General features: G+C 36.6%; 1 protein-coding gene across 3 annotated transcripts in view; it reads right to left on the bottom strand.

Moving 5' to 3' along the window:
• Window positions 1–21,438, bottom strand: part of LOC123871228 (copper-transporting ATPase 1) — a 49,751-nt gene that overhangs the window by 15,466 nt on the left and 12,847 nt on the right. For 2 of the 3 annotated variants that reach the window (XM_045914906.1, XM_045914904.1), the window contains exons 4-9: window positions 3,141–3,258; window positions 2,497–2,624; window positions 2,074–2,204; window positions 1,721–1,879; window positions 962–1,047; window positions 539–656 (exon numbers count right to left, since the gene is read on the bottom strand). In XM_045914906.1, the coding sequence (XP_045770862.1) occupies window positions 539–656; window positions 962–1,047; window positions 1,721–1,879; window positions 2,074–2,204; window positions 2,497–2,624; window positions 3,141–3,258 (740 nt within the window). Of the gene's footprint in view, window positions 1–538; window positions 657–961; window positions 1,048–1,717; window positions 1,880–2,073; window positions 2,205–2,496; window positions 2,625–3,140; window positions 3,259–21,438 lie in introns of all 3 variants that reach the window. The other variant, XM_045914905.1, reaches the window with a different exon arrangement.

Here is a 21,438-nt window from a genome sequence, read left to right as displayed (position 1 = left end):
AACGCTAGAAAAAACCAAGACAGGTGATGGTACTGATGATTACTGATACCACAAATAGAACGCTTTTTTTTAAACCTGTATTTTTAAAAGTTCACAACGTATTGCAAATAAAACATCTGACTGACGTTAGATGTCAATGCCGCGTCCTAAGTGGGGCATTGACCCGAGTTTTGCACGCTTTACATTGTGGGTTTGAAAATACTAAATCACTAAAACTACAAAATAAGGCGAATTTGTTATTGGCATTGTATTTAGGTAGTACTAGCGGATGCCTGTGACTCCGTTCGCATGGATATAGGCTTTTAAAACTCCCGTGGGAACTCATCGATTTTCCGGGATGAAAAGAAGTCTATGTGTCAATCCAGCATATAATCTGTCTCCATTCCCAGCCAAGTCTGTCCAGTATAACTTAACAATTTAATAACTTTCGACTTTATAATATTAGTGATATGATAACCCTAAGGTTTTGCTAGCGTTCTGGTTACACCTTGTATAAAAGTTGAACACAGAGTAAAGGTCAGATTGCTGTAGCAGTTACCGTGCATTTTGGAGCAATGCTTCTCGATGGCGGCGACGCACGACGCACACGTCATGCCGCGCACCTCCAGCGTACATCGCGATATCTCCACCCCTTCCGACGTGGACGGTATGGTGCCCTGACCATAAACAAGAATATCATAATGACCGATAGTAGTCTAGTGAAAGATGCGAGTGAGAAATGGCAGAAAGTTATAAAAAATTGCAGAAGACGAAGTGAAAATTTAAAATTATGAAACAGTGATTTTTTTGTTGGATATACAGATATGAGATACTAATAACATGTCGGTGACGACAATTTTCACTTCAAAAAAGCTGGGTCTTTTTACAAGTCAACGCCAAAAATGAAGCTGTGTAATGAAGATGGATATTAATTACAATTTGTTCTTTATTTACATTTTTTTGAAGTCATTTATAGACTTACATTAGCTTGTGTTTTACTCTTCGCGGGAGATATTTTGACTCTATCGCCGGAACCTCCCTCGGTTTTGTTCTGTGAAGCATCTGCAAAAGTTATAATATTTCTGTAAAAAAAATACTTCCAATGTTAAAACTAGAATTCCATCACTAATACTTCTAACCTTGATAAACATTAAATGAGTAAATTACCATATTAACACGAATATTATTTTTCCTATTAAATTATTACAATGGTATGTAAGTATGTATATGCGCAGCTGATTTCAATTTGTTTATTCATCAGAAAACGCTTGATCACGATGATTTTTGAAAATATTATCGATCTTACACCAGATTCTCCACGAAATGACTTTAAGCGACGCCTTTGTTGTGCCTCCTACTCCAATCGGTATTAAGACTAAACTCAGGTATCCCAAAAGTCCTTAGTTGTTAAAAAGCAAAGTACAGTTTGGATCAGTCCTACAGTTGTCAATTAGGCTGGGCTCACTTGGTCACGTTACCCGAACAAATAAAGTAACTATCTTTGATGGGACTGGTGTAATTCTTGAGACAAAGATCAGAGATATAAGAGTTTACGCGATAGAAAGAGACGCGTTCATTGGTCGCTGTAAATTGCACTTTATTGCGTCGTGATTTATGTAAATGCCTTTACGGAGTGATTCGGACCTTTAGAAAAAGATTACGGTTTCGTAAAGCGTTGTCTATGTTTCATTCATCCTAAAGTTAGGGCAACATTTCCCCCCGGGTATACTGTACGCACCTGCATCGTCCACGCTGATAATGTTAACGTCGAAGCCCAGCGAGTATATCGCGTCGGCGACTTGCTTAGCCGTCGCGGACGCAGGGTTGAACTTCACGAGCGCCGTGTTGTCTGCTAGGCTCACTGCCACGAACGACACGCCGGGCATCTCTCTCACACTGCCTGAGAAAGAAAGAGATGCGGTTATTCATCTGTGGTATAAACAGAACCATCTGAACTATGGAACTGAAAAGTAACACGTCCGTCCTCTCTCATGAGCGGCCCGGACCTCCTCATGTCGATCAACAGGTATATGGGAATTTATGGGGAAGGGTTTCTTTTGCTTGGGGTTTTTAATAATTGTAGTACATACTAACCTTCGATAGTGTTGACGCAGGACTGGCAAGTCATGCCTACGACGGATATGAGCGCGGTGCTCTCACTGGGCGGCCCGGACCCCGTCATGTCGATCAGCAGGTCTGTGGGGATTTCACGGGGAAGGAGGTTTCTGAAAAAAAAAACGAAAAATTTATCCTGCATTCTCATTGTTTAGGGTCGCGATACCCTGACCATAAAAAGGGTTGAGGCCCTCAACTCTTGAGGGACAACTGGTCTAGTTGTAACATTGTATATTAACAGATGTCGAATTAGAAACGAGGAAGCACACGTACAAAGTAAATCGCTAGGTACGTGTCCGTGGAATTTCAAGTACATACGGGTGCAGAGCTCGGCGATGCTTTGCGGTACACTAGTAGAATGGTGAAGGGCGAACTAGGTCAAAAAAGGGAGAGTAGACGAACCTGGTTTCGTCGTCTATGCTGTCCGTGGGCGCCTCGAACCCCATATCTTCTATGTGAGACCGGATGGCCTCCACGGAGCACACGCGCGGGTCATATCTGAAGTAGCCCGCGTGCTCTGATAATTCCACCTGAAACATAATACAGCCACATTACCAAAGCTCTTCAGCCTGTGTGTGAACGGGCTGATAATGGAACTCAGCAGCAAGCCAGTAGGGTGTTGGATAGACGGCATTTGTGTAAACGATTATGCCGACGATATGGTGTTGTTGGGTCCCACGGCTGGTTCGATCAGGGAGCTACTCCAAACCAGCCAGGAGTATGCTGTTAGACTTGGTTTAGTATATAATGTGAACAAAAGTCGTAAGCAGGTGCAATACGAGCCAAGAATTTTCCTGAATGGGGCTGCGCTCACACGAGTGCCGCAATACAAATATTTTAGCCACTACGTTACGGAGGATGTTACGTTAAACATACATAAACAATCCTGAAAATATTACAGATAAAAACGTCTTTGTTTTAAGGCTACAGTTCGGTTATAAGTAGGTATGTACCATATTCTAGCAAAATAAACATTCCTACTTCTTCTTCTTTCTTTTACATCGATATACAGTTTCTAGCGGCTATGGTTATGGGATGGGCCTTACCTTGACATGGTGTACGCCAGGCAGCTCGCGCACGGACCCCTCGATGCTCCGCACGCAGGACTGGCATGTCATGCCATTGATTGGCACTCGCACCGCCACCAGCTCCTGTGTAGGCTCTCTGTGGACAAAGGGAAATACGACTTTAGTTTAAAGAACATCAAGATTTTAATTTAATTATTCTCTTTAATAATGAATTCTAGCTTCATAAACTACCGCTATATAAAACATAACAGCATTTTATTACTACACTAGGGGATGCCCGCGGCTTCGCCCGCGTGGATTTCGATTTTGTTTAAATCCCGTAGGAACTCTTTGATTTTCCGGCATAAAAAGTAGCCTATGTCCTTCCCCGGGATGTATCCCAAGTCTGTACCAAACTTCTTGAAATCGGTTCAGCGGTTGGGCCGTGAAAACGTAGCAGACAGACAGACACACTTTCGCATTTATAATATTAGTATGGACGTACAGTCCAAAACCCTATTATGATATTTGGGGTTTAAGTCCACCTCTATAATCGGCGCATTAGGATCTATCGACATATTTCAGAACGTGAAGTACTTACCAACATTATAGTCAGTAACATGTTTAAAATATGTCTCTCATAACGTATGATGATGCACTCATAAAGGATGGGCTTGTAATAGAGATAAAATTTTATTCACACGCCACAAACTGTTATACCTACCTATACAATATCAGATATGCTCGTACGTTTTCTGTTACTATAACCACAAAATATCAAGAGGGTTCGATGTTTTTATCAGCAGTTACTGTCGAAATGTTGATCTACCATCGGTGGCCTTATCGTTGATATCAAACTCCAAATAGGTACGAGACGCATCAAAATCAATATGTGTATCTACTTGCATTTATTTAAAACTTAGGTCGTCTAGCTAGCGATGCTGTTAAGCTATTATAGCGCTAGGGTTTGGTAATAATCGATGTCATGGATTGACAGCCCGACTATAAAGAATGCGTTCGATAGCCATAAAATGCTGAGAAAGCTTCTCAGCTTTGTACAGAGCAGGGATCTCCTCTCAGAATGAGAAAGGTTTTGGCTATACTCTACCACGCTGGTCAAGTGCGTTTAGTATCGATCGGTTCGGTTTGTTAGATTCGTAGTCATCGCTCGAGGTTTGTTTAAGGCAAGAACAGTATTCTTATTTTTTTAATAATTTTATAATGATTTTTTAGTAATTATTTTATACGTAACCTAGCTTATGCTCGCAACTTCATCCGCGTCGACTACACAAATTTCAAACCCTTATTTTACCCTCTTAAGGGTTGAATTTTCAAAAATTAACGTAACGGACGTCTACGTCATAATAGCTATCTGCATGCCTCAGCCCGATCCGCCATTAGTTTGAACTGTGCGTTGATAGATCAGTCAGTCAGTCAGCTTTCAAAATCAAAGTCATTTTTTCTCCTACTGTACACTTTCATATTGTCAAACAACGATGTAGTGGTGTTAATAAAATTAATTACGCTAACTAAAAGTTAAGCTACGAAGGTTCCAAACGCGCTCAAGTCCGGGAAGAGAATTTTTATATCTAAATAGATATCTATAGCATCGCTTCATATGTAGACTCTCGACTTAAATCATTATATCCTACTACAGCCCAAGCACGTTGAGATAAGAAATAATAAATGTAGCGGTTTGGTCTGTCAACTTTTACGATCATACTTACGACTCTAACTGCTTTATTGCAGTTGTTCTAGGCACGTTTCTCTTTCTTATTAAGTACTATATTACTACGTGTTTATTGAACAACATATTCTCCCACTTGTTCGGAAATTACTTCATTATTTAAAAAAAACTGTCCAAGTGCGAGTCAGACTTGTGCACCGAGGGTTTCGTACTCTGGTATTTTTTCCGACATTTTTTTAATTTTTGTGATGTACTTAACCACAAATTCACGCTTTTCGGATTTTTGCCTTTCACGATTCTAGGTCAGCGGGTCAACGACAGATGGACAGACAGACAGACAACAAAGTGATCCTATAAGGGTCCCGTTTTTCCTTTTGAGGTACGGAACCCTAAAAAGATGCATAAACCTACTCTTAAATTAGTTTAGATGAAAACATCAGAATCGAAGCGATTGAAATTATGTAAAGACACAAATCTCTGAATAAAACTAAACTTTAATGTAACATCTATCCCTTTCCGTAGGAAACATTATGAACAAAGATTTAAAAAACCCCCGACACAAAAATCTCTATAAGAAAACTAGAAAAGAGCTGATAACTTTCGAACGGCTGAACTGATTTTGTTCGGTTATAGCTAAGAACACTCTCGATCAAGCCACCTTCCAAACAAAAAAAACTAAATTAAAATCAGTTCATTCGTTTAGGAGTTACGATGCCACAGACAGATAGACAGATACACATATACACAGACACACTTATACACACGTCAAACTTATAACAAGCCTCATTTGGGTCGGAGGTTAAAAATGTAGCAATCACACACTTTCTCAACTAGGCCTGAAGCTTGTGGTTTAGGGATGGGGTTGATACAATACAACTACGGTCAATCAAGGTCCAAAATTGTTTTATCCGGAACCTAGTAAACATGGACCGTGTTGAGAAAAAATTATAATACTTACTCAATGATTTTAAGTACAAATTGTACGATATTTATATCATTTCTTAAAATAACTAACATAAGAATTATGCTCATTTACACATCCATGTCACATAAAATAACTGAAAGCGTACTCGCGAGTATTTTAATTAGTACCTACTTGTACCTACAACAATCCGAAAGCAAGGTCGCACTCTGGCTTGTCTCTGATGTAAACTGTAAATTGGAGCAGTAGGTAATTGACATGGTATGATGGCCTGTATAAACAACAAGGTAGGTACAAGTTTCTTTACTTACATTTTTCGATACCGCATTCCTTTATTTTCTAAGCTCACGATATTTTGCGTAGGACACAAAATTTCAAAAACTATAAGCTGTATACTAAAAAGTGATTGTTTTCCTATTCTTGTTTATTTTGAACATCATTTAAGACAGATTTTATCTTTATTTTTCACATAAATTATACATATTTTTACATCGTATCTAGATATTTAAGAATCAGTTGAGCAGCTCTTTGAAATTTAGTTTCTATCTTGTCTAACAGCTAATTCGTTTTAGTTCCATAGTAATCTTACACCTGTCTCTTTGCCTATTCGAATGAAACACTTCCCAACTCGGCAAATTATTAACTAGGCATGCTAAACAATTCTGTAAATTCTTCTAATTCTTTTGCACAAAATAACAGAGTGGGTAAAGAGATATGAACACTCACTACATCACTACAAAACTGTACTGATTCATATTATGACGTAGCCGGCAGTCACTCGGCGAAGTGCAAAAGTACCGTGCTGTGTGCAAACTTCTGAATTATAAACTATTCTGCACAATAAAGCGCTTTGAAGTGCTTTAAAAAATCATATTACACGTATTTGCTTGCTCTATACTTGCTCTATATTTATTTATTTTATATGCCAACTGTCAAATATTGTACATAGTTATAAAAGCCCTTAAATAAAGGAGAGAAAAAAAGGTTCGGTTTACCGTATTTATGGCGAATTTATCTGTTTTAGAATGTAGAGGTAAATCCTTTTCATATGATACCCCACTTGTATCTTTCTTTGAAAATTGAAAATACTAATAATAATTGGTTCATGAACAGATTAAATTTTTTTGTGATGTAACCACAAATTCACGGTATTCGGATTTTTTCCTTAATTTTTGCTATAAGACCTACCTTCTGCCTCATGGTTCTAGGTCAACGGGAAGTATCCTATTGATTTTCTTGACAGACAACAAAGTGATCCTATAAGAGTTCTGTTTTTCCTTTTGAGGTACGGAATCCTAAAAAGCGAGAAATGTTCGGGCGATTTTGATCTACAGTGCGAATATACCCTTCCAAAATGCATTTGAAACATCTAACACAGAAAATAATTAAAAAAATGTTTCCAAGCTCAATCTTTAAGCATTTCAAGCGCTTATTTAGGTTAAATAATGAGCTTACAAACATGTATTGAACTTATACAGTGACGTGTGGAAATAATATGACGTCACAATATTATGATAATGTATTATACCTATCAATTGATGTTATTAGTTTTTATTCAAGCTTTTTTACACACAGATGACTAAGAGTGTATTTACAATAAATGTATCTGCGGTTTTTATCAAGAAAATAATTATAGTACCGAATTGTTGGAGCCAGGATTTCCCTTTAGCATTACTAAACCCATGTCAGTCAGGTTACCTACTAATATTGTAGGTGCGAAACGTGTCTGTCTGTGTATTTGTCTGCTAGTTTCTCACGGCTCATGAAAGCTTATGTCGGCATGTTTAGCCGTTTTTGAGGAAGTATAGAGCTTGCAATCCCAGGAGAGGACTGTGTATGTGTTTCTGTACTAATTTTGTGGTATACAATAAAAATATATTCATTCATTCAAGGACATAGGCTACTTTTTATCTCGGATAAAAATTAATTATATATATTAATTAAAGAGTTCCACGGGCTTCAAAAAAACTTAATCTACGCGGACGAAGTTGTGTACATCTAGTAATAGTTCATTGCATGCAACATAGAGAATTCAGAATAGAAGAGACCAGGGGAAAGAAAACAGGAAGCACAATACCTTAATACCGTAATACTACTTTGCCGGCTTTTCAGGAAATTGTTGATTTGCTCCTTGAATAACTCCACTTTAAAATGTAGAAGGAATACAGCTAAAGGGAGTTGGTTCCACAAATTTGCATATGCTTGGAAAAAAGATCTAGAATTTAGGAAAAAATGGTTCAAGTATGAGTCGGACTCGCACACGAAGGGTTCCGTACTATCGTACAAGATATACCTAACATTTTATGTAAGTACACTGCAAGTTAATGACGGACTGCGCTATGTGATTTAAATATAGTAAATTAAGTTTTTCGTGAACACATTTTAATTTTTATTCACACGGTAATTCACGGTTTTCGGATTCTTTCCTTTACTTGCGCTTAAAGACCTACTTGCCAAATTTCATGATTCCAGGTCAACGGGAAGTACCTACCCTATAGATTTTCTTGACAGACACGACATACAGACAGACAGACAACAAAGTTGTTATTGTATAACCCTTATCCTATAAGGGTTCCTTTTTTCCTTTTGATGTACGGAACCCTAAAAACATAATTAGGTATGTGGTATTTGTAAAAGGATTTTCCGCTTGGACTCACTCATCATAAGTATTATCATCTCTACCATTTATATCTCGGATAGGTATTTCCAATTATTTTCTTATTTTAATTACGGCCCACTTCATAGAAGCAGTAAGACACTGATGACGTGTGTTGTATCAATTTATCAAGCTCGTATCCTTTATTCAACTAGATCAATAGACGTTGGGTCGGGGTCCTAAGGTATTAGAATAGCGACCTTGTGAGTGCGTTTTTTATATTGTTATTACACTTTCTTTTTGTGTAATTTAAAATTCCTTTCGGAACTATATTTTAATACCACAAATAATTATAAACTATTTTGAATCGTGAAGTCTATCTTCTGATGACTCTTCAATCTACAACCGGTTGGGGACGGTTCAAAAGAAATCCAGCAAAAAAACACTGTAGTTTTTTAAATACCATTGTTGTTTTTTATCACAAATAGACTAGACAGACTCGATGACGAAATTGAACAAGCCAAGGCCCTACGCCTAGGTCAAATTAAAAGGAAAAAATTGTAACTTACATTCAAACTCCAATAAATTCCGTTCTATTTAACCACAGGGTCTATGGTTATTTAAAAGGAATACTGTCACCTTTGACAGCTAACAGAATAATGGCGGGAAACCTAAACATGGCGACCGCCTGAGGGTTATATTTTTAAAACATTGTTTCCACTTGGGAAGTAAAATAGAGGGGAGTTTATCACAAGAAGATAATAGATGTTTATATTGTATGTTATGATGATTCGGTGATCTATATAAGGTCTCGTATTATGTAAACACAGTTAGACAACAAAGCGGATGATCACAGAGATTATATAAGTCTTTATTAAAGTGTGATTCAGAAGAAGCCAGCTTTACTACATAGTTAGTAAAAACGTTAGCAAAAATTTTTCGACCATCACTCATTTGACTCACGACTCGTTTGATATCGTCTACCCATCTAGCGACGGGCCTGCCAACGCTGCACTTTTCCATGCGAGGTCAATATTCCAGCACCTTGGGACCCAAAAGTGTTTTGGTTTTTCAAGCTGTGTCCTACCCGTTGCCATTTCATTACTCCATGCCTGACCGAACCTGAGCCTGATATAGTGACTGCTTAACCTTGTTGATGATACCAAGTTTTAAGGTCTTTGACTAGATGCATTTCAAGAGATTAAGGATGTTCTTTTCACCTCGAAATCATTATATTTGCCTAAATTCAGTTAACCAAGCGTGGAACTGATGTTTTCATAACATTTCCGAGTTCTGACGCAGTGGTTGTGGCGCGTGTTCACATTATGAGATTCGGAAATGAGCGTACTTATTATGTGTTTGCTTTGACGGTCGTACTATGAGCTCTTTAGTACTTATTGCCTTGAGTGAGATTTTCTTGAATAAACGTCAGTTTTGATTTATCTGCAAGGTCAAGGAACTGTACAGGCACAATTTCGAACTGAAGTTTTCCCATCCACTTATAATATACCTTTAAGTCAAGAGTGAATAGGCATCTTCTAGGCAAGCGCGTTCCATTTTAGGCTGCATCATCACTTGCCAGGAGGTCTGGTTGCAGCCAAGTGCTAGTCTATGAATAAAAAAAAGCTAAACAGCACTAAAATCCGATTACTACCCGCGATTCGCGAACTGTCGATAGATATCTATCTGTCAAGAAAACTTCTTGATATAATTTCTAATCACACACCAACCTCCTCTCTTCCATTAGTTATAGTAAAATTGTTTTTCTGTTGTTTGGCGTATTTGACCTCAAAATTTTTCCTTTTTCATCTGATATTCCACTCGATACAATAGCAAAAAAAATATATTTGGAGACCCCCCTTACTTGGATGTAACATGCGTCAGGTCAATTTTTGTCGTATTTAATGTAAGTCTATGTCACCCGGACCATAATCGGCTCAGTAATTTAGGCGCTACGGTAGAGCACACAAAATATACAAACCGACATACATACAAACATAGACTGCTAAAATCATAACCCTTTTTGGCTTTGTCGTAGTCGGGTAAAAAAGAATGATTCAGGGCTTGTTCAAGGTATGACTCTACTATCGGTATTTGGCAAATGATTCGTGATATCTAGAAATGTGTGGCCGCGAAGCAAAGCTATACCGTGAAGCGTTTTAACATTCCTATATTCGATGCCTTACAGAAATAAGAACCATGTCAAAACTACTTAAAGTACGTCTAAAAATATCTATAACCTAAATTGATTAAAGTTATACGTAGTCCCTTCCAGATAATATTTCAACTTCCACGTTCGATAACTGCTACTGCAAATTGAAGTCGGTTAATAAGCTAATAAGATGTATCGAATTCATTTCAGAAAGATACACCACGGTTCAATGCTCTACCTTTTATTAATAAGTTGTGTACCATTTATCCTCACGGTTTGCAAGCACGAATTCCTTTTGAGGTACTGAACCCTAAAAAACTAGCATGGCTACGGAACCCTGCCTCATGCTGGTTCGGACACGCACTTAATCCGTTTTTTATTGTTTACTATTTTAATTGTATACGTTTACACGGACAGACATGAATGCAAAGACCTCTAGATGTCACGCATAGATTAATTGTAATGTTAATTTTATTGATCAGTTGAAAATGCAATACAGGGCATATGCGAGTAGATGTTAATCCTCAAGGTAAACATATGCGTAAGGACGTAAACGTATGGAAGTAAATATGTAAGCTAAATATAGAAAGCAATTTTAGTTTCCATTTAGGGTTTATAAAATTTCGCGCGGTTTTATTCTGCAGTGCTTGATGATCTTTGCAAATTGCAATACAGAGTCAGACATTATAGAGCTTAGATACTAATAAACTTAATTACGATTAAGAGGAAAACCAATGCGAATGACATAGACGATTTCACCTTCAAACTAGCAATTTTGACATGTCATGACCCTCTATTGACAATTAATCAAGCAGACATTTCAATCTGCGAAATTTACGCGGACTTTTAGTATTTTGACGTAGGAGGGTAAACGATCCAGTAAATGAACAAATAAGGACTACCCTGACATTGACCTAAAATTAAGGTATATGAGAATCGTTCTATATATAATTTTTATATTTTGTGTGTCTGTACACAGTAGGTATACACTCTTAAATTATTTAAATATCAAAAAATCAAATAAAATGCGTGGTATTAATTATTATAACTTATTTTATTTAACAAAAGGATAAATTGCCAGTAAATGAACTGGGAATTTCAGTGAATGAACGAACTCTATCTAGTGCATAAACTCTCGATTCCTATTAATAAATAAATTCTTAAATATATTTTCGGCTTGGAATTCAAAAAAAATTGTCAGATTTTCACAGTTTTTGACTTATTGTATATTTTTTTCTACATTTTGCGCGATAAATCAAAAACTATTTTACATAATAATAATAAATAAAACCTGTTTTAGAATGTATAATAGAGCCCTTTCTGTATAATAGAGAAAAACTTAATGCCCATGTTGCACCCAAGTCGCTGGAAGTGCAACATCAGCTGCTGAATGTTTTGAGAGTAGTGAGAACAATATACCGTAACACATGTTATCAGATTTGTTCCTTTGAGCCGAGAAGCCACATGTTCTGATGCTTTTTAGACAATCTAAGATCTCTCATTAAGTGGTCCAAATCATTTTGATTGAATAGTCTAAGTTGAGATGTAAAAGTCACTACATCGTCACTACCTTCTGAAAGTTCTTGAAGTAGATTGGAGGTACTGGGTTGGGGCTGAGGTACAGATTTATCACCAGAAGTCAGAATCGTTCTAATTGTCTACTGCAAGTTACAATAGAGTCGCTTGGAACAATTTTTTTGCTGTTTCTTCTGGTTATATTCACAATGCAGAAATAATAATCATCATGGTGTTTAGATGGTTCGCGCCAAATTATAATACTTTTTTTAGTAAAAGTAGGGTCTATTCTTATTTGCTCATAAACGCAATGAGGAAATACAGCTTCCACATATAAAAATTTGGAGTCCAGGCCTTGCTGTTAGCTGCTAATGGGTTCTCAAAGTAGCCCGAGTATGCTTGTTTTACAAAGTTAGACACACTTGCACGACATTCTTTAATACGTACTCGCCACCAAATGGTACAAAAATGATTGGAATAACTTGCAGATGTTCTTCTTGATGTTAACACCTCGATAAATTTTGGAAATTACTTGTGTGATCTTAATAAAGTGTGAACATACAAAGTGTGAGTATAGTGCAAAATATGGGGGTACCTGTATCTCAAAAACTAGAGCTGCTGTGTAAAAAATTAAAGTAGATCTGAAATCAGCGACGTCAAATTAGTAAGAAACAGTTTCAAAACCTAATAAAACAAAAAAGTTGAATTTTGTATGCCAGTGAAATGATTCGGAATCGGAAGCCACTTTATATATCGCGAAATTTGGAAATGTGGTCAAATTTTCGAAATCCATATTTATCAATGAAAAGCGACATAATTTTGTAAGTAGTACTTACTTACTTCAGTTTACTATTTTTGAACAGTTTCGCAGAGGTACAACAATCGGCCTCATTCAATCAGCCGCCATATTTATAGTAATAGGCAAATAAATACAATTAAGTATTGGAACTACAATACCTATGCTCCTAAATGTATCTTAAAAAACAAGTCTCATTCAGCGTTACAAGTGCAGAAGAGGAAGTAGACAGACGGATTAACATCAGTTCGAACAAGTACTGGGCACAAAAGGAAAGAATGAAAGGAGCTTACCCAGTACATCTTAAAAGATCCGTTACAGATACATACATCCTGCCATGCCTCACCTATGCCAGCCAAACATGGGCCCAGACAAAGAATATAAAAAGAATAATAGTGACTTGCTAAAGGGCGATGGCAAGGAGCATAACTTAAGGAAAAAATATTCAAAGTGAGAATTGAAGACATAAGAAAAAAGACAAAGCCTACAGACACCTTGAGACATGCCCTAAAACTGGAATGCAAATGGTCATATTGTATCGATTTTTACAGATGAAAGAAGGACAGGAAAAATCTCCCCTTGGCCAGGTCCAGCAGGCAAAAGAAAAATAGGTAGACCGAAGACGCGTTGGTCTAATGCTATTGTGCAAATCGCGAGAGAAAATTAGCTTGATAGTACCAAAGACAGAGAGAAATGGGGATACCCAAGAGGGATCCTTATCCAAGAAAGAAGAATACCAGAATAAATATTTAAAAAAAAATCTAAAGAAAAATTAAACCGACTTCAAAAACCACAAACACTAAAAAGTAAAAATAATTTTAGTGATTGTGGTTTTTGAAGTCGGTTTTATTTTTCTTTTGAAAATTTTTTATTTCACAATTTTTAGTGGCCCCACTGTACTATAATATGCCATACCCAGTTAAAAAGTTAGTAAACAGTAGGGTTAGGGTACACTGATCGCGAGCAATTTGCTCTTATCCATTGAGGAGTTCCGTTCTCCATCTCGGAAGATATTCATCAGATCTTCATCAAATTTATATGGGACCACCTGCGAAGTATACCCTATCAAACAAAAAAAAAATCCAAATCGGTCCAGGCGTCTTTGAGTAATCGGGGAACATACGTTAAAAAAAAAAGATACCGAGGAATTCAGAACCTCTTCCTTTTTTTGAAGTCGGTTAAAAATATTTTTTAAATTTTGGTAACAGTTTCCTTTTTTGTGATGCCAGGGAGCTCTAAATATCGATTTTGAACGAAATCGGTCAATTAACAAAGAATTTCAAAATGGCGTCGACTTTTTTAAATTTTGGTAACAGTTTCCTGTTTTGTGATGCCAGGGAGCTCTAAATATCGATTTTGAACGAAATCGGTCAATTAACAAAGAATTTCAAAATGGCGTCGAATTTTTTAAATTTTGGTAACAGTTTCTTATTTTGTAATCCCAGGGAGCTCTAAATATCGATTTTGAACGAAATCGGTCAATTAACAAAGAATTTCAAAATGGCGTCGACTTTTTTAAATTTTGGTAACAGTTTCCTTTTTTGTGATCCCAGGAAGCTCTAAATATCGATTTTGAACGACATCGGTCAATAAACAAAGAATTTCAAAATGGCGTCGACTTTTTTAAATTTTGGTAACAGTTTCTTATTTTGTGATCCCAGGGAGCTCTAAATATCGATTTTGAACGAAATCGGTCAATTAATAAAGAATTTCAAAATGGCGTCGACTTTTTTAAATTTTGGTAACAGTTTCCTTTTTTGTGATGCCAGGGAGCTCTAAATATCGATTTTGAATGAAATCGGTCAATTAACAAAGAATTTCAAAATGGCGTCGACTTTTTTAAATTTTGGTAACAGTTTCCTTTTTTGTGATGCCAGGGAGCTCTAAATATCGATTTTGAACGAAATCGGTCAATTAACAAAGAATTTCAAAATGGCGTCGACTTTTTTAAATTTTGGTAACAGTTTCCTTTTTTGTGATCCCAGGGAGCTCTAAATATCGATTTTGAACGACATCGGTCAATTAACAAAGAATTTCAAAATGGCGTCGACTTTTTTAAATTTTGGTAACAGTTTCTTATTTTGTGATCCCAGGGAGCTCTAAATATCGATTTTGAACGAAATCGGTCAATTAATAAAGAATTTCAAAATGGCGTCGACTTTTTTAAATTTTGGTAACAGTTTCCTTTTTTGTGATGCCAGGGAGCTCTAAATATCGATTTTGAATGAAATCGGTCAATTAACAAAGAATTTCAAAATGGCGTCGACTTTTTTAAATTTTGGTAACAGTTTCCTTTTTTGTGATGCCAGGGAGCTCTAAATATCGATTTTGAACGAAATCGGTCAATTAACAAAGAATTTCAAAATGGCGTCGACTTTTTTAAATTTTGGTAACAGTTTCCTGTTTTGTGATGCCAGGGAGCTCTAAATATCGATTTTGAACGAAATCGGTCAATTAACAAAGAATTTCAAAATGGCGTCGACTTTTTTAAATTTTGGTAACAGTTTCTTATTTTGTTATCCCAGGGAGCTCTAAATATCGATTTTGAACGAAATCGGTCAATTAACAAAGAATTACAAAATGGTGCCAACTGTTTTAAGTTTTGGTAACAATTTCCTGTTTTGTGATCCTAGGGATCCTCAGATATTGATTTTGAACAAAATCTATGACAGTTCAAGAAAATAGATTTTAAACACTATTTAAATTATTATCATTAACATTAAATTAAATGAAAACACGACGCGCGACGTGTACTGCAGCCCCTGAGCTTGAGCACAGGCCGAGCCGGTATAAACCGATTTCTCTCCATACGCGACGTAGCGCCTGTGCTCACGCACACACGCGCCTCAAGCTTGTAGTAGTGTACCTATCGTAGCGCGCTTGTATGAAGCTTTGACTCTGTTCGCTACTCATGTGGTTATACAACGCAATACCACACTCACAAACACTCGTACAAACATACAGACAAGTATATACTCACACACACTCACACACACACACATGGACGCACACGCACTTTTGAACGGTTTGAACGGAACACGGTTTTGAAATTGAAATTGAAAAAAGTGTAAGAATTTGTAAGAAAATATTTAAAAAAGGTATATCAGCCGGTTTTTTATTCCAGCTCTTAATACATGTAAAAACGTCCAATCTGTTCATTTACTTGAGCCTTTACCCTAGTACCTAATTATATCGACCGCCCCATATCAAAACAAAGTAAATGTCATTTTTCCGAAAATCGTTTTATGTCATAAGCCTAACTTTCATAGTATGTCCCGTTGTATTGTAAGGACACCCACATTAAAGTAAAATTAAAAGCTAGTAAGTCGCTTTGACCATTTTAAAACATAGTAAGTCTATGAACTCGCTAGGTTTTTTATAGATTAATGCGCCTTACTAAGTTTTTCAAAGGAATTAGATTAAATAAAATAAATATCACCCATTATCTAAATACCATGTCAAAACAGTAAATACTTAATAATGCATTAAAACTTAAAAGTAAGATAGGAAAAGTCAAAAGGAGTTCTGACCTCTACATGTCAACTGTTAAATATGGTTTGCAAGGGAAATACTTTGCATACTTACATAATGTTTTTAGGGTTCCATATCTCAAAAGGAAACACGGGACCCTTACAGGATCACTTTGTTGTCTGTCTTTCTGTCCGTCTGTCCGTCTGTCGTGTCTGTCAAGAAAACCGATAGGGTATTTCCCGTTAACCTAGAATTATGGGCAGGTAGATAGGTCTCAACTCTCATAGCCCAAGTAAAGGAATAAATCCGAGAACAAATTTCGTGATTCTAGATCAACGGGAAGTACTGTATAGGTTTTCTTGACGGACGGACGGACAAATGGACAGACAACAAAGTGATCCTTTAAGAGCTCCGTTTTTCATTTTGAGGTACGGAACCCTAAAAAAGAAAATGATGCACATGTTATGAATAAATGTGTAGGCCAGTCTTCACACTAAAATATTTAAACCCCTTTAATTTAAAAACTGTCATAGCCTAGTGGTTAGAACGTCCGCCTCCTAATCGAAGGTCGGGGCTTCGATCCTGGAACCACGCACTACTAACTTTTCAGTTATGTGCGTTTTAAGCAATTTAATATCACTTGCTTTAACGGCGAAGGAAAACATCGTGAGGAAACCTGCATACCTGCAAGTTTTCCATGTTCTCAAAGGTGTGTTCCTAAACTTCTCTTGAATTTAAACCACTTACTAGGTTTTGATCTGAGAAAGAAATTTGACATTAATTGACAAAATTGAGAGACCTAAGCTTGTATAAGAACACAGAAGTGTCATAATTCGTGTTCACTTTGCCTAACGTCTCTCAGAGAGCAGAGAGAGATTTAAACTGTTTCTTATAATCATTGGCCATATTTCAAATGCGAAAGTGTGTTTGTTGGTTTAATATTCAATCACGCTGCAACGGAGCAACCAGTCGACGTGGTTTTTTGCATGGATACATTTAAAGACCTTGAGAGTGACATCTCTCTCCGCATCGTATTCTTTATTGCTGAGGGTTGTGACCTCTTTCCATTATTCCTACATCTAATGGTAGGTTTTCTTGGGATGCGGTGAGTTCAAAGAGCCTACGGAACTCGACTAGAAAAACGAGATTTTGACTCTTAGGTTTAACGGTTATGAATTAGTTATTATTATCAGTGATAAAATTGATTAGGGCTGCCAGGTAAAATGACATTTATCTCGGAAAATCAAAGAGTTTCCACGAGATTTTTTCCAAGTTTGCGCTACTAAGTACATATATTATGAAGAGGAAAGGTTTGTTTGTTTGTTATCGATAAACTCTGAAACTACTGAACTACTTGCACTAAAGACATAATCATCAACATCAACCGACAGACGTCCACAGTGAACATAGGTCTTTAATAGGGTCTTCCACATGCTACGGGTTTGCGCCGCCTGAATCTTTGCGCTTGCGCTTGACGACAATCATGCTTTAAAGAAAGCAATGATGAGGTCCAAGTTGGAGCACGCTTACCTAGAAGATGCCTATTCACTCTTGGCTTGCAGGTATCTAAGGTATATATGGCAGGAAACACGGCCGCCGAAATGGCGTTCCAACCTTTAGGCTCTCCCCATTGCCCGCAGCATGAATCTGAGCTTTCTTATGATGGTTATATTATTATGTACATATAATATATATTAATATGTACATATAATATAAAAGTACAAAAATAAAAATAATAATAAAAATAATAATAATAATAATATAATGTACATATAATATCTCATAAGAAATCTCTAACACACAATCCAGCTAAGTAGGTCCAATTTCAAAAAAAGCTAGCTAGCCGACAAATCTAACTCAGTTAGGCAGCCTTCGGGAACCTTCGAGATGTCTCTCGTCCAAAATTCCTCAATGCTTGAAGACCAGTCTTTGAATAGTGCATGATGTCAGTGATGAAAAATGGATCCGAAATATAGGTCTTTTTTGTACACAGGAAATGCCTGACGCATACCCCTCCGTCATGTGGGGCTTGCACCAAACTTGCACTACTACGAAATCCATTTCGGAACACGGCACCCGGAACGAGGCGCGCTATCTCCTAAAAAACATAGGTATAATACCTATTTAGAACACTTACTATCTGTCATCATAATCTATGACAACCTCCGAGTATTTACCTGGTAAAACCGTGACTTTAGAATAAATTTTAGTATATAAGCAGGCTTCATTTAGAAATGAAAAAATCCCTATTTTATTTTTCAACGATTATAAACACAACTTTCATTCAAGAATAATAAGCTTAAATTCATTTTAAATAATATTTTGCGACGAAATGACGCGCGCAGTCCGCCCGTCATGACAGTCCAGTGGACACTGAATTCCATAGAGCGCCTGCAAGAAAATAAATAGCACAGGAAGTTTTTTGGTTAGTTTTAGATTATTTAAGAAATGAAAAACATTTAGTATAAAACTAACAGTTCGAATTGATTGCTAAACCTAAACATATCATTTTCTGGAAGTTGGCTTCAAAGTATCAAGATGTTAAAGAAAATTTTTACAGAACAAGTTGCGAACAGCAATGTTTTCAACTTGTTTTTTTTATTTATTGGGATAATGTATACTAAATTAAAAGAGGCCCTTATAATCTTCACAAACTGAAGTTTTTAATTGCATGTATTTAATAGCTGTTAATGCTTTAGAAAAATAAACAATTTACTTCAAAGTACAGCGTTTTTGCGATTTGTCAAATAGCCATAGTCTTAAATAATAATTTTTATTTCAAGATTTTACAACTTTATTAAACTTGTACCGTAATATAGAAACAAAACTAAGAAAAAATATTTAAGATTAGGTTAGTGCATGTTAGATTATTTTTATTCACAAGTGCAGCTAGCAGACAGAGACACACTTTCGCATTTATAATATTACATTTAGTAAGAATGAATAAACCCATAAAAGTTAAAATCGCATAAACTCAAAATCAAATCATTTATTAAAAGTAGGTACCTACTATTGTACTCACAATATTGATGGTCAGAATTGTTAGATTTGTGAGATGATATACCTAGTGGTGATAATTTATTACGTAAACTCAAAACTAAAGCTACAAGGGTTCTAAACGCGCCCAAGTCTGAGAAGGGCCCACAATAAACTCAGCCGCGTATACCGGGTATACACACGAGTAAGTCAAGCAAGTCATAGGAATTTTATTCAAGTAGTAGGTACCTAGAACGTAGATATCACTTGAACAAGTATGGTGTATTGAAGGTTGTCGCCTTTCTAACGTCGGACATGAGACCGTTACACTATAACGCCTGATTCCCACAGTGCGTGATTGTGCGTCCGGTTTTGGTGTAACTCCGGAGCTTGGAAGGATTACAGGTTCGTTTGTAAAACCGGAGTTATCATGAACATAACCGGAGTTTCGATTTTCATATTTTCAGAAGAAAGTCGAGGATTTTCAGCGGTTACTTATACAGCACAAAGTCATCATAACTTGTACATATGATATAGGGTCTTTTCCAATTTTATCGATGGAAACCCTAACAAAAAATCTTAAAGAAAAATATTACTAATTATTTTTACTAAGTCGTAAAATAAAGTTTTCTTCTCGAATTGATTTGTTTTATTTCATGCCTTACAGACTTGAACATGTATGTAAACGCAATAAATATTCAAATCAAACGCATTATTTAATCACATTCAAGTTTTTAATGAAGCTTCGAAACTCCGGAACTCCGGACTTGGAACGCTGAGCATAAAAACCCGACTCCGGAGCTGAAAAATAGTTCGATTTTCAAGCTCAAGTCGACCTTGCGTTTCTGGGTCTAAAACACCGATGATAACCTTACGAGCGGTGATCAACTTTTGTCTCGCTTATGTGTTAAATTTCTTTCGCAGTGTGGCCAACCCTACCCCGTTATGAGTAACAAGACCTACTAATCCAATATGGTAAGTGCCACTGAGCAAAGAATAAATACTAGCTTATTGAACTTAAATAAGAGTTTGAACAGATGTATTAAGATTATAAGCTGGTACACCACACGGCCTTCGATTCCGGACATAATTTTCATTGTAATGATCAATGTTAATTGCCTCTACCTGTTTAGTTTTACGCAATATATTGAAACCATTATAACTTATAAGCCAGTGGATATATTAATTTTAATTATAAATTGATTACGATGAGGTATTTGGTGAAATCTAAGCCAAGCCTAGGTACAGGCAGAGCAATTCCACATGAGGAGATATCAGCTCTAACCTTCCGGAGTAATGTGCGCTTTAAGTAATTAAATATTTTAACGGTGAAGGAAAACATCGTGAGGAAACCTGCACGAATAAGAGTTCTCCATAATGTTCTCAAAGGTGTGTGAAGTCTACCAATCCGCACTTGGCCAGCGTGGCGTACTATTGGCCTTAACCCTTCTCATTCTGAGACTCACGTGCTTAGTAGTACCTAGTGGGCTGGCAATGGGTTGATCATGATGATGATGGATTTTAGTGCTATCTTTTTCCGCTGAGCCCATAATGAAAGGGATAGCAATAATTATTACTAGACATTCGTAATTTTAGCTTAGTTTGTTGAGTTTGTTGTGCAAATGTGTGCAACATAGTAACTTTCTCCTCCGTAGGCGAATACGGTTTTATTAGAACTTGTTATAAAAATAAATGAAGCAGTCCCTAGTACAGTAATATAGCTCCGTGGGCGTTTGGTGGGCGTTTATTAAGAGGGCTCTCTCCGTCACTCGTTTCATACAATCGTAGTTCCAATTTCATTTGAATATTAAGCAACCAAAGTTCATGAAATTTTGCAGACATATTCTAGAAACTAATATCTATGTCTGTGGTTTTCCAGATTTCTGTTAAAATATTCGGTTTCAAAGTTACGCGGTCTTAAAAATTTTCATACAAATCTTTGAGCCCCTGTAATTTTAAAACTACATATTTTTAGAAAAATCTAAAACACCACAGACACAGATATTAGTTTCTAGAATATGTCTGCAAAATTTCATGGACTTTGGTTGCTTAATATTCAAATGAAATTGGAACTACGATTGTATGAAACGAGTGACGGAGAGAGCCCTGTTAAATGCCAACATCCCTCGGAATGCAATATAGACGCCCTCGCATTATACGAAGCTCTAAAGTGGAATTCACTAAATATCGGAGCCTTTAATGGACTCACGACTAATTGAGAT

The sequence above is a fragment of the Maniola jurtina genome, chromosome 13, assembly GCF_905333055.1.
Source record: "Maniola jurtina chromosome 13, ilManJurt1.1, whole genome shotgun sequence".
In the NCBI taxonomy this organism is placed as follows: Eukaryota; Metazoa; Arthropoda; class Insecta; order Lepidoptera; family Nymphalidae; genus Maniola; species Maniola jurtina.
The sequence above is the reverse complement of the archived record's forward strand: the minus strand, read 5'-3'. Positions and strand labels throughout refer to the sequence as shown.